Source organism: Cercospora kikuchii (assembly GCF_019650295.1).
Source record: "Cercospora kikuchii DNA, contig_00001, whole genome shotgun sequence".
In the NCBI taxonomy this organism is placed as follows: Eukaryota; Fungi; Ascomycota; class Dothideomycetes; order Mycosphaerellales; family Mycosphaerellaceae; genus Cercospora; species Cercospora kikuchii.
Genome location: NW_025408582.1, coordinates 4353293 through 4366071, shown reverse-complemented (window position 1 = coordinate 4366071; position 12779 = coordinate 4353293). Strand labels below are relative to the sequence as shown.

At 51.7% G+C, this 12779-nt stretch overlaps 6 protein-coding genes across 6 annotated transcripts; 2 read left to right on the top strand and 4 right to left on the bottom strand.

The window, feature by feature from the left end:
* Positions 1 to 420: 420 nt before the first annotated feature.
* Positions 421 to 2170, top strand: CKM354_000170400 (uncharacterized protein; the record flags this gene model as incomplete). Its single annotated transcript, XM_044796836.1, has 4 exons — positions 421 to 514; positions 562 to 797; positions 858 to 938; positions 986 to 2170. The coding sequence occupies 4 exons, from the start codon at positions 421 to 423 to the stop codon at positions 2168 to 2170; spliced, it is 1596 nt and encodes a 531-aa protein (XP_044652771.1).
* Positions 2171 to 2274: 104 nt separating this feature from the next.
* Positions 2275 to 2967, bottom strand: CKM354_000170300 (uncharacterized protein; the record flags this gene model as incomplete). Its single annotated transcript, XM_044796835.1, has 1 exon — positions 2275 to 2967. The coding sequence occupies one exon, from the start codon at positions 2965 to 2967 to the stop codon at positions 2275 to 2277; it is 693 nt and encodes a 230-aa protein (XP_044652770.1).
* Positions 2968 to 3442: 475 nt separating this feature from the next.
* CKM354_000170200 (uncharacterized protein) lies at positions 3443 to 4735 on the bottom strand (the record flags this gene model as incomplete). Its single annotated transcript, XM_044796834.1, has 5 exons — positions 3443 to 3572; positions 3622 to 3640; positions 3693 to 3869; positions 3923 to 4468; positions 4516 to 4735. The coding sequence occupies 5 exons, from the start codon at positions 4733 to 4735 to the stop codon at positions 3443 to 3445; spliced, it is 1092 nt and encodes a 363-aa protein (XP_044652769.1).
* A 1275-nt stretch (positions 4736 to 6010) lies between these two features.
* Positions 6011 to 7608, top strand: CKM354_000170100 (uncharacterized protein; the record flags this gene model as incomplete). Its single annotated transcript, XM_044796833.1, has 2 exons — positions 6011 to 6525; positions 6579 to 7608. 2 exons carry the CDS (start codon positions 6011 to 6013, stop codon positions 7606 to 7608), a joined length of 1545 nt encoding a protein of 514 aa, XP_044652768.1.
* Positions 7609 to 7741: 133 nt separating this feature from the next.
* On the bottom strand, positions 7742 to 9454 carry CKM354_000170000 (uncharacterized protein; the record flags this gene model as incomplete). The annotated part of the gene is made up of 3 exons (XM_044796832.1): positions 7742 to 8808; positions 8860 to 9076; positions 9152 to 9454. The coding sequence occupies 3 exons, from the start codon at positions 9452 to 9454 to the stop codon at positions 7742 to 7744; spliced, it is 1587 nt and encodes a 528-aa protein (XP_044652767.1).
* A 333-nt stretch (positions 9455 to 9787) lies between these two features.
* CKM354_000169900 (uncharacterized protein) lies at positions 9788 to 12532 on the bottom strand (the record flags this gene model as incomplete). The annotated part of the gene is made up of 1 exon (XM_044796831.1): positions 9788 to 12532. One exon carries the CDS (start codon positions 12530 to 12532, stop codon positions 9788 to 9790), a length of 2745 nt encoding a protein of 914 aa, XP_044652766.1.
* Between the last annotated feature and the right edge of the window lie 247 nt (positions 12533 to 12779).

Genomic DNA, 12779 nt, shown 5'->3' with positions numbered 1-12779 from the left:
CATCGTATTAGGCCTCCCAGCTGTAAATCCTCCTCGCCGGCCAAGATCCGCTGCCTGAATTTTAGTGGCGCTCGGCTCCATAGCAGCGGGGTTGGATGCCACCTCTCGGCCAATACGACTGCCAGCAACCTTTCGGTTCGACTTGATCGCGCTTGATGTTGACCTTCGCTCTCCACTTCACTCGTCAACGCGGGATGTCTGTTTGTCCGCGTGTTGCGCGGCATCTCTCGACAGAACACTGGCTCGTTTTCAACTCTGGCTGCCAGGATTAGACGTTCCTTCCTGCAGGAATCGTCACGCTCTAGGGCTGGCTAATATAAAGCGATATAGCCTCGCTGCTCTCTGACAAACAGTGTTCATTGCGCCTCGGTGGTTTCAAGCAACTGCATCAAATTCGCTCGCGTGACGAGAGAGCGCAAAATGCACGCCTATATCCTCTATGGCCTGGTCGGCCTGACAGCTTTTGCTGCGTACAAGGTGCTCGTTATCGTTCTCACTCGGATCCAAAATGCTGGTAGGTCAATCATGAGCCATGCCGAGTTCTCAACTGACACATCGTAGTCAAGGCTCGACAACTTGGATGTGCAGAAGCACCTATGTATCCTGATTGCGGATTCATGGGACTCAAACATGTGAAAGAGTTGCAAGCTGCCGATGCGAGAAAACAGTTCCCAGATTTCTTGGCTGAGCGACAGAAAGTCATCAGCTCACAACTGGGTCGTCTTGTCACGACGTTCAGATACACTGTGCTTGGCCAAACAATCTTCTTCACCAGCGATCCTGAGAATATCAAGGCTGTGAGTGACTTGACGCTGGGCGATGATGCAAACCATCACTGACGTGATTGCGATTCTTAGATGCTCGCTACACAGTTCAGTGATTACGATCTTGGCCCAACCAGGCATGCCATTATGGGAGAAGTTCTGGGAGACGGCATCGTATGTCCGTACCCTATCATAGATCGCGGTCGCTGACTATTGAGCAGTTTGTTCAAGACGGAAAGAAATGGGAGCACTCTAGAGCGATGCTGCGACCAAATTTCGTGCGCGAGCAGGTCTCGGATCTCGATATGGAAGAGCGACATGTTCAAGACTTGTTTAAGGTTATGCCTGTCAAGAACGATGGCTGGACTGATTTCCTGGACATTCAAACACGCTTCTTCCGCCTCACTATCGACGCCGCCACTGAATTCCTGTTCGGAGAGTCCGTTGACTCACAGATTGCTGAGGCCTCAGGTGTGGATACTGGCAAGTCGGGTGCTCAGGAACATGCCGAACGATCATTCAGTGTCAACTTCGATCAAGCACAGATGACCATGGCCAAGAAATTTCGATACGGCGACATGCACTGGCTGCACAACCCGAAAGAATACAAGGTCAATGGGGAGGTCTGTAACCAATTCATCACACGCTACGTTGATCTTGCGCTGGCACAAGGAACAACAACACCGGAAAAGGGAGAAGATAAGGAGAAGTACATCTTCTTGGAGCAGCTCGTGAAGCAGACGCGTGACCCCGTCGAGCTCCGCGCTCAGCTTCTTAACATCCTTCTCGCTGGACGAGACACAACGGCCTCTCTGTTGTCGTGGACCTTCCATCAGCTTCTGAGACACCCAGAAGTATTCGAAAAGCTGCGAGCAACAATTATCGAGACCTTCGGCACATATGACGACCCGAAGGAGATCACGTTCAGCACGCTGAAGGGATGCCAGTACTTGCAGTACACTTTGAACGAGGTCAACCGTCTCTGGCCAGTCGTACCAGGTAACGGACGTCGTTCCAACAAAGCCACCACCCTACCTCGGGGAGGTGGACCAAATGGTGACTTGCCCGTCTTCATTCCCAATCAAACAGGTATCGACTACAGCATCCACGTCATGCACCGAAGAAAGGATCTCTGGGGTGAAGACGCCGAGGAGTTCCATCCCGAGCGCTTTGCCAATCGGAGGCCTGGGTGGGAGTATCTGCCTTTCAACGGAGGGCCAAGAATATGTATCGGCCAGCAGTTCGCTCTCACAGAAGCGGCATATGTCATTGTGCGACTGCTGCAGAAGTTTGACAAGATTGAAGCTCCACCTGGAGCACTCGAGGGTGTCGTCACTTCGAACTTGTCGTTGACAAATTGCCCCGCCAACCTGGTCACGCTGCGACTGCGTGAGGCGAAAGCATAGGTTCTCTTGCGTTACTTTGAGCCACAGGGCGTCATAAGCGGTACTACAGGACTAGATCCACTCAACAGCGAGCATTGCGGTTTTTACTCACAACAGCCTTCTGCCTACTTCAACTCTTTCCCTTTACCCTTGAAGTTCTCATCCAACTCATAAACAATCGGCACTCCAGTCGGAATCTCCACGCCTGGAATATCCTCATCACTGATGCTTTCCAATTCCTTCATCAACGCCCTCAAACTATTTCCGTGAGCAGCAATCAACACCACACTCCCCTTCTTCATCTCCGGCACAATATCACTCTCCCAAAACGGCAACGTCCTCTTCAACACATCCTTCAAACACTCCGTCTTCGGCACCTCAATCCCCTGACTCGCATACCTCCCCCCTTCATCCTCCGAAGCACGATACTCCTCACTGGTTTCCGGAGGCTGAATATCAAAGCTCCGTCTCCAAAGATGTACTTGCTCACCGCCGTGTTCCTCGGCACTTTGCTTCTTATTCAAGCCTTGCAAGCCGCCGTAATGGCGTTCGTTTAGAGTCCAAGATCGGACGACAGGAATCCAAAGACGATCTGCCTCATCGAGTGCGAGGTTTGCAGTTACAATTGCGCGGCGGAGGAGAGAGGTGTAAACTATATCTGGGAGCCAGTTGTGTTGTTTGAGAAGTTTGCCGGCTTGGATTGCTTCGGTTGTGCCTTGGTCGTTGAGAGGGACGTCGACCCAGCCGGTGAAGAGATTCTTTTCGTTCCATTCGGAGCGACCGTGGCGGAGGATGATGAGTTTGTATTTGGAGGGCATGGTGAGTCTTTTCTGGTGGTTCAAGGTTGAGGGCGACTTGAATGACAACAGAGGTGGGCTGTGTCTTTTGTAGGGTCAGTTGAAGAGTGTTGTACGGGAAATCGAAATATCAGTTATTCGCTCGGCAGAGACGTCATGTTTGAGTCGAAAGCTCTTGTACTTTTTTCTTGTTGTTGAACTAGCTACCTTGATGGTAATGAGCTGAGGCCATTGAGGTGACAAAAGCAACAGCTCTCCGGATGTCCGAATTTAGCTTCGTCCGCGTGACACCTGACGAGGAACATACCCAGGTAGCGACTGGAAAATGATATCGGTGACAGATACAGCAGTAAAGTCCTCTCTGTCCAAATCGAAATCAATTGACGCAGCAATTGGTACAGAAGAAGGGGAAGCTCCAGTCTTGGCGCTGACGAAATGCCGTCCAGAGCAGATGTGCTATACACCAAAACCAATCTTATTGCACGGAATCGAAAGCTTACAATCCCAAGTCTTCAGAGCGCGACTTGCTGTTAGGGTCGAAGTACGGTGCTTCGCCAATGCCAACAGCGCGATTGCCAATACGATCTCCAAGGCTATCGTAATCGAAAGTGGCAGTGTGAAAGGCACTGCAGACAATGATTAGCATTCGTTAGTGTGTTCAGTCATGTTACCCACCTTCTGTTATCCCAGATAGCTAGGGAAACGTTAGCACAGTTCTGTCTCAATGACTCTTGTGATTTTCTTACCAATATCGTTCTCATTCCTCCACTTGAAGCGGACAGTCAAATCATGTTGATCGAGAATCAACTGCCTGAACTTGGCGAGAAGCTCGTCAGATTCATCGGCAGTCAACTCGTTGATGAATTTCGGGAATGGACCCAGTGCATAAATGCTCTTCCAGCCAGTGACGGGATTTGTCCTCACTAACTGAATGTCAGTCTTTCATTTTCCTATCGCATTCTGTACGCATACGAACCAACTGGGTGAACAGCGCTCAGCGTCTTTCCTACGTTCTGCGGGCTGCCTCGGGGCTCTTCGTAAATGAAGACCTTCTCGGGGTTCGCTGCAGCGGCCTTGATGAAGCCGTCGCCAACAAATGTCGCGGTGAGATTTTCGAAGAACTTCTGGTATAGTGGCGAAAAACGATCGTATAACTCATAGCCAGAAGCCCAGAGAGTATCTCCACCAGTCTTCGGAAGCTTTGTCAGCCGAAGTGAAGTGTAATCGGCGGGCACTGGCTCGAATTGAATGTCACTATGCCACAGCGCAGCATCATAACGGCGGCCCTTCTGCTTCTGTGCGTCGTGCTTGTAAAGCTCCTTACGAGCGATCGAGCTAATGGTGGAAATCTCATTGTCTTTAGTGGCACCAAACTCAGAAGTGCCGTTCAAGACCGGGTGAATATGCAGCGTGGAGTCCTTTGGCTTGCCAGCAAGTTGGCCAAGACGATGAACGAATTGCTTCTGCAAGTCATTCGTCAAGTTATCTTGCTTGCGGAAGAAGACCACACCTCGCTGAGAGACTGTCTGATATCAGTAGAGATCAACTGCGATTCATACCTAGACTCACTCGCTATAGCAAGGTCACGCAGGCGGTCATCGGCATTCTCGGCGTTGAGAAGATCGTCGACAATATTGACATCGAAGTATTCTCGGCCGATGACTGGTGTAGTCTCTTCGGATTTGAAGTGGTCAAGAGCGCCGGATGGCTTCAGAGGAGCTGGATACGTATTCTTGTTGGGCAGAGTCCCGTGGATTGGGATATCTTCCGAGAGAATTCCTGGTGCCATGTTTCGGTAGTGCTTTCCTGTGCTGTTTAGTTTACGTTCTAGATAGCAAAGAACAAATGCGAATGTGCCCTTGGCTCGTTCTTATACTCTCCAGATATTATGGTGAAGCTGCACATAAGTGAACGATCGAGTGGGGCATCAGCCATAGACAAAGCAAGCACGCCATCCATGGCCCTGCTGCGATGCAGTAGTGCATCGCGTGGCAAGATTCGTCATGAACGGCTTGATAGCGTGCGATACACGGCACATATATCCGTCTTCACCTTGGACTGTTCACTTGATTTGAATGGCACGATACTGGAGCAAGTCTCTTGTCTTGTGTTGATACTGTATCAAGTACTTCTGTTCCTCGCGCTGAAAGGGGCATCGGTATGAACATCGAGGATGGAGTAGGACAGCTGTCATTGAAGTGCTGGGCCTGCCGACCTGCTGTGGGATAGCCTACTCCGTCTTGGGCATTTGAGATTGCGTGTCGTCTGGGCGATTACTCGACAAAGCATTACTGTATGCTCATGCACAGATGCAGTGGAAGAGGTCTGAACGGGCGGTCGGTCCGACGATTCGGATGGGTCTTGGCGTTGGATGTGCTGACTTCTCTTTCCAACCTTGGTCCATCTCCTCTGGACGCAAGGCATCTCCCAACCATTGCGGCCGCTTCATTCGAGCCGCGCTATACTGTCCATCCCAAACGGAGGGACCAGTCATCAGGAAAGTCGCGATGAAGCAGTTCGCAGAGCCGCTGGCTGGGGACGAAGTAGCACAGGAAGCCTGGTGACAAAGAAGAGAAACGCAGGTCGGGCCAAACAGGACGATGTCGGTACTACACCTCCACTCTGGACTCAAGGAGGAGTTCTTCGAAGTCATGTCATTGACTGCACCAAACCACGACGTATCAATCTGCACTCCGGAAGTGCTCGTACCGCAGAGCGGCCAAGCCCGGGAACCGATCGGGAGGTGACTCCTCATTCGCCCACCGCACCCATGTTTATCAATGCGGAGGACAGATAAGCTCCCACCGGGCCATGTTGCGCTGCGATGTTACTCAGTGACATGACTTCTCTCACCTGTGTCCTGTGCAGTATCAACTCAACCCTCTACGGCAAAGCTGCGGCCAAAATGATCGGCCGGCATGCCCTATATTGTCCAGCCGTAGTAATGTCTGCCGTCGGCGATAAGGTAGGGCGGGTAGGACGACATCGTTTTTATATTTCCTGAACGATGTACCGTTCTGTCCCTTGAGACGTTCGCGCCTTGTCAAAACTCACTTGCACAGCAATGTCTTCACCAGAGGGCGACCTCAAGCTTCCTTCCCTTGAAGCGCAAAAACGCGACTCGAGCGATCTTCAGCGGACTACTTCGATAACTAAGGATCACAATGGCGACACGGTCATCGTCAAGGAAGATGGCGAGTCCTTCACAATATCCGCTGCTGCGGAGAGAAAGCTGCTTTGGAAATTCGACCTCAACATACTGCCACTCCTGGCAATGATGTACCTCTTTAACTCTCTGGATAAGAGTAACTTGGGCAACGCAAAGACTGCTGGCTTGGAGGCGGATCTGGGCTTTGCGGGCACAAACAAGTACAACATTCTTCTCAGCATCTTCTTCGTACCATACGTGCTCACCGCGCCATTTCTGGGAATCCTGGGAAAGATCTATGGCCCAAGCAGAGTACTACCTTGTATGATGTTCACCTTCGGGAGCATGACACTGCTGGTCATCGCTGTTACAAACTGGGGTGGATTGATGGCCTTGCGCTGGTTCCTGGGCATGGCCGAGTCTGCATTCTTGTAAGCATGGCTCCACAGACAGTCGATGCTCACTGCTGACATGGTCACTCCAGCCCACTGGTCATTTACTACCAGACCACATTCTATCGCCGTGGCGAACTGGCCCGTCGACTCGCCCTCTTCTATGCTGCCTCGAATATCGCTGGTGCCTTTGGCGGCCTTCTGGCATATGGTGTGTTCCAGATCGAAGGCGGTATACTTCCGAGCTGGAAATACCTGTTTGCGATCGAGGGTGGCTTGACCATCATCGGCAGCTTCATCGCCTTCATCTTCCTCCCCTACAACGCTGCCTCTGCCAGATTTCTCACACCTGAGGAGAAGAAGCTCGCTTTCTACAGAATCCAAATCGACTCTTCGTCAGAGGTTGAAACCAAGTTCAACTTCCGCGAGGCGATCAAAATCTTCAAACACTGGACAAGTTGGGTCATCCTCGCCATCCAAATCTGCCTGGGAATTCCACTTCAAAGTGTCAGCTTGTTTCTCCCCCAGATCGTGGCACGTCTCGGCTACAGCACAATCAAGACGAACCTTTATACTGTCGCGCCAAACATCACTGGAGCCGTGATGCTGCTCATCTTGGCATACAGTTCCGATTATACCCGACTACGCTTCCCATTCGTTGCATTGGGCTTCTGTTTCACATTCACCGGCATGGTCATCTACGGCTCTATCTCAGACGTACAGGCCAATATCCAGCTCGCGTATTTCGCATGCTTTATGATGACATGGGGAACATCAGCTCCATCCGTCATCTTGGATGTCTGGTATAACAATAACATTGCCGACGAGAATCGTCGAATGATGTTGACATCTATTGGCGTTCCAGTCGCGAACTTGATGGGCGTGGTGTCAAGTAATATCTTCAGAACTCAGGACGCGCCTAATTATATTCCGGCTTTGGCAACAACAGCAGCGTTCGGAGGATTTGGAGCTGTTTTGACGCTCTTGCTGGGCGTGTGGATGATCTTTGACAATAGAAGACGGGATAGCAGGCAAGGCGGGGTCAAAATCCGAGCGATCGATGTCCCTACTGAGCGACTAAAGGATGGACCGGATTGTGAAGAGTTCAGATGGTTCTACTGATCTCGAAGATCAGTTTGTTGACCACGGAGCAACACCTATAGACCTATTATGAGAGATGACTTCAACTACGTTTATTTCTTCGTCTGTTCTCTGACCCCACGATTCTGTCGCCAAAGTGATACTCTAACACGCCCTAGTAGATCAAAGGCGCATTGAACCCAAACCTATTCTCCGGATCCCACTTCCTCTTCAGCGCCCTCAATCGGCTCAAGCGCTGTGCATCCCTTCCATACATCTCCTCCAAACTCTCCGACCCGTCACCTTTAGCATAATTCACATATGTATGATGCGGCGCCCCTACAACGCCCTCTTTCATCAACGCTCTCGCCATATCTGCCACCTTCCCAGCAACTTCTTGTTCCACTTTCTCTCCACCTTCCCAAATCATCATCAAAGCTGGCAAGATATGTGTCTCCCTCTCCTCCCTTGCGACAGCATTCACCTCCAGCATACCCAAATCCATCGCTTTCCCACGTCCATAACTTTCCAATAAGTAGAAACTTCCTCTCAAGAATCCATGCTCTTTGGTGAAATTTTCATAGAAATCCCAGTTTTCTCTCATATTCGTCACGTTCCATTCATGCAAAGAGGGCGACGTCACGCCATAGAGATTCCAATTTAGTTGGCAAACAGGAGGGTCACCAAGGCCCATTTTATCGTGGATGAGCTCCCAAGCTATTGAAGACTCTTGCGTGGAAAATGTGGGGTTAAGGGCTTGGAAGGCGGAGATGTAATCGTCGGCGATGGGGTTAGAGCCTTCGTGGGCGATGATGAGTGTTATCATGGGGTCATTGGTCGAATCGACGAGAGGGTTGCGATTGAACATTGCATCGAGGACTAAGAGGCCTTTGGGATCGGGGTAGGTTGTTTCGAGATCGTTCCAGGTTTGGAAGAAGCGTTCGAGAGTAGAGGGCGAGAATGTGAGGATTGTGAGGGTCCAGAGGCCGTTAGGGCCAGATGGGACATTGTAAACCTTGGTTTGGAAAGAGGTAATGATGCCGAAGTTGTGGCCTGCGCCGCGAAGGCCCCAGAAGAGCTCGGGATGAGAGGTTGGAGATACAGTGATGGCCGTGCTGTTGGCCAGAATGAGGCGAGCAGAGACGATATTGTCTGCGGAGAAGCCATATTGGCCTTGGAGCATACTGTGTCCGCCTCCTAAAGCTGGGCCGATGACTGAGGTGCACTCGCAGAGACCATGAACTATCCCTGATCAGCGTATATCTGACTGCCCTTTGTTGGCTAGATTCTTACCAGTACGCTTCCCTACCTTCGCAAGCGCCTTCAAGGTCGTGTTTTGCGTGGCACCGCCACCGACCGTGGCAGTGTTTCCACTATGATCGACTTCAACACTCTGCAACTTCCTCATACTGATCTGGATTCCATTCTGGAGATCATTCATAGCTGGTGCCCAGGCATGACCAGTCGACACAGCAAGAAAAGGCAAGCCTTTGAGGTTGGCATAGTGTATCTATACTAGTTGTATCAGTCTTCAAATGTCTCGAATTTCGCACACTTCGATCGTGGCTGATGACACTGGACTTACCACGTTCTGCACGTCTTCCTCTGCGGCGACCTCAACGATAGCAAGATACCCTGGGCTGATCTTTGGCCCGCTTGATCTTGCCGTCAGTCGAACCCATTCTTCCTTGTCGCCCGGCAAAACGACTACGGCATGTTCAGAGAGGAACGGTCTGAGGCCAGCTGCGATTTGAGTTGATGAAGGTGGATTTGCGTTGCATGTTCGCCCAATGAGGACGGATGAAGTAGACGTAGAGGCAAGAGGGCACATCAATAGCAAAGAGATGATTGCCCAGATTGCAGAGAGTAGCGATGTGCCAGAAGCCATCACGCATCAGTCTCTTTAGGTAGGAATAGAAATGGTTTGCTTCGCCTTCGCAGGTTCTAAGAGGGCGGCGGGAGAGCTCTGCTGCCGTAAGACCTTGGCGGCGCTGCAGCGGAGAGAGTGGCAGCAGGATTCGGTGCAACCCGCGAAGGGCATGCAGTGTCTGAATCCTTCAGCTTACATCTGAAGCAGCTGGATCTCGAGGTTGGATTGCGAAGGCGCTGCACGCTATTCTGGTTCTGGTTAATGCGAGTTGTTAAAGCTGAAGAAGATCTGCACAGCTTGGCCTCATGCTCATGCAGGGAGCACCGAAGCTCTACGCAGCACTTGCTTACTCTATTTCGCAACGGCCCACGACTCTCCCTTTCTCACCACATCTCCCCGGCTTTCCATGTCTTCTAGCAACCACTTCACTTCGTCATCGCCATATGTGAAAGTCGGCAGCACCATTTTCATGATACTCGTGATTCCCATCATACCACCAATCTCCTTGGCGCCACCATTTCGTAGCATTTGCTCAATGAATGTCTGGAAAGTGGGTGCGTTCTGCCGCAGCACAGCTTGCTCTGACATGATTGCTCCCACGTCTTCTTCAACGTCTAGCTGTGAAGGTTCCGCGATGCTTGGTACATCCATCTCCAGATCGTCCAGAACAGCATACATACCCGCGGACTTCTCGTAGAGAACGCGTTTGTTCATCCAGTAGCTTACTGCGCTTTGGACGTAGTCTTCCGGCATTTCAAGAGCTTCGGCGAGACGCGCGATCGACAAGCCTTCGTTCTTGTCATATATGATTGGCGGTACATCAGAATCATTGTGGCGCTCTTCGGCAAAAGCATCGACAACAGTGAGCTTCCAAACTTCCACATCCTCCACCTCTACACTTCGATCTGGAAAATCGAGCACAATGTTCGTGATGTCCAAAGCTGGTCTCCATTCCAGTCTCCGCTGTCCACTAGTGCGGGAGAAAGCCTGCTCGTACCGCTCTTTGTGCTGAGCAATTTGCTGTGGCACTCTGAAGTCGCCTTCGCGCAGTGCGGGCCAGAAGTGACTTGACAGCACCTTCGTTTCGAACACAGTCTTTCCATTTTGTTGCTCTTTGCTTGCCATTTCTCTAGTGCGTTCCGCTGGTAGCCTCGTCCTCTTGGGGTAGTACAAGTCGTCGCGTTTGTTGGCGACCATTTTGAGTGTCGCTTGGAATTGAGTGCTATCAACGCGATTCTTGAAATGCTCATACAAAGAGGTCAAAGTGATACCGTCATCTGGTATTGCACTTTGCAACTCTTTGGGTGTTGGTGGGACAGAAGGTGGTATCTCTTGGTCACCGGGATTGAGTCTGCGGTTCAAAATTGCAGACTCCTGCATGTCTTTCAGCATGACTTCGGCATGCTGCAGCATTCCTGGCTCCAGACGTGTTTTAAGCAACTCCACCACCGAGATCTCTTTGAAGTACCGACGGTCTTTGGTCTGAAGCAGATGCTGACCGAGGGCAGTAGAGAATGCTTTTACGAAATCTTCAGGCTCGAAAAGACCGATGATGTAGGCCACAATATCATCACTTTTAGATGATTTCCAGTTAGGACCAGCATCGATCGGATCAGGCATCCAGTTCTTCTGCAGCCAATGCAGGTCGTTCCCACCTCGGCCTGCCTCTTCGTAGTTGCCATAGTCTTGAGTGTTGTTAACAGCCTCAGCAACGGCGAAACAAATCTTGTCATGATCATGTTCGGATGGCTCGGTGTTGCGTGTGTCAACCAAGAAGCTAGCAGCGATCGTCGAGACCGTATCCTCTCGACTCCGTAGATAATTTCGAATCGGAATCGCGACCTTCTCCAACAGCACTCCGCGAGGGTCCAGTAACCGGAACACGTGAATGACATTGATGTACACACCAAGAATCTCGGTAGTGCTTGCACCTGCGTGAAACAGGCGACGATGGATCTGCTCAGAAAAGCTTGCGCATAGATAGGCCTTCTCACTCGCGCCATTGGCGTGAAGATATTCCTTGATGTCAAGTAAAGCGCCCTGACTGGCGGGCCATGTGCTAACATAATCGAACAGAGCGCTCGTGCGTAAACGGCCGAAGGTGTTAACAGCGGCAGACACGAACTGCTGGGTGGGCAGTCTCATGGTCTGCTTCCCGGCTAAGGTAGTCACTGCCTTCTCCAGGGTAGGCAACATGCGGTCGTGAACCCATGTTCGTAGTCGCTGTACGCAACTCGTCTGCCCATGCCAATCCACTTGAAAGCAGCGGCGCTCCACGGCAGGTCCTTGGAGCAGGCGGTGGACTGCGTGTGCGAACGCCCGCTCACCTAAAGCACCGCCGAGACCAGCGTCTTCCAGCTGGCTCAGAGCGTTGAGGTCGAGGTCCACGCTGCATGAGCAAACATCGTCATCAATGCATTGCTCAGATTGGCCCGAGGTTTCGATACCGTTCGCCATGCACTGGAAAAGGTAGCTCGCCAAGGTCTTCTGCACGCGTTGTCGCGGCAGAGAGTGCAGCATGAGAACGTGGAAGTCATGTCTGACTTGCTTAATGAATTGGCCGAGCAAAAGATTGAGTGCTTCATCGAGTGACTCGCCGACAGCAAAGTACACTTTGGACGCGTCTTGCAATATTGTCACAGTGTCAGAGAGGACCCGAGCAGCTTCATTCACAGCAACTGGCTTGTCCCAGAATTGCAAGTGTGGCAGGACAAAGTTGCGAAAGTGTGTCGAGATCTCATAGCTGTACCATTGTGTCAGCTGCTTGCGAGTTGCACCTGCCGACAGCAAGTAGTGCAGCGCATGTTCGGTCTGTCGACTCGGCCCACTGCGCGAGTCCCGTGGCTGTCCTTCCAGTCCATTCGGCAGTGTGAGAAAGCGCGTGGCGGTGCTCCATTGCCTATTGAACAACGCAGTCTGCGTTGCAGGGTCATCGGCCAGGTTGAAGCCTCCGAAGGCTGCCCCGGGAGAGGCGAGAGTTCCGATATTTGGCGTCGACTCCGGGGTAGCAGTGGTGTGCTGTTTGGGCGCAAACACGGCGTCGAAGAGAGCATCATGGCGGCCTCGTGTCCCAGTCTGAGCCACGGCCGCAGCCATGTTGCATCGTGCGTCGTGGCGATGTCAAGTTTCCTAGTTAGCGTGTCGGACGTGATGTTTTGGATCGGATGCCTGATTGAGTATAGCCGCTGTTCCGCGCGTCATCACGTGCGCGGTGTGGAAGAGGGTCCGCAATGACGAAAGGCCGTGTGCTGCGAGAACACGAAGCCGGGTTTCTGCTGTCTGCTCGGCAAGTGAACAAACGTATTCCTGTGCACGCTGCACCTCTGCCTCCTCTTCCCTTCCT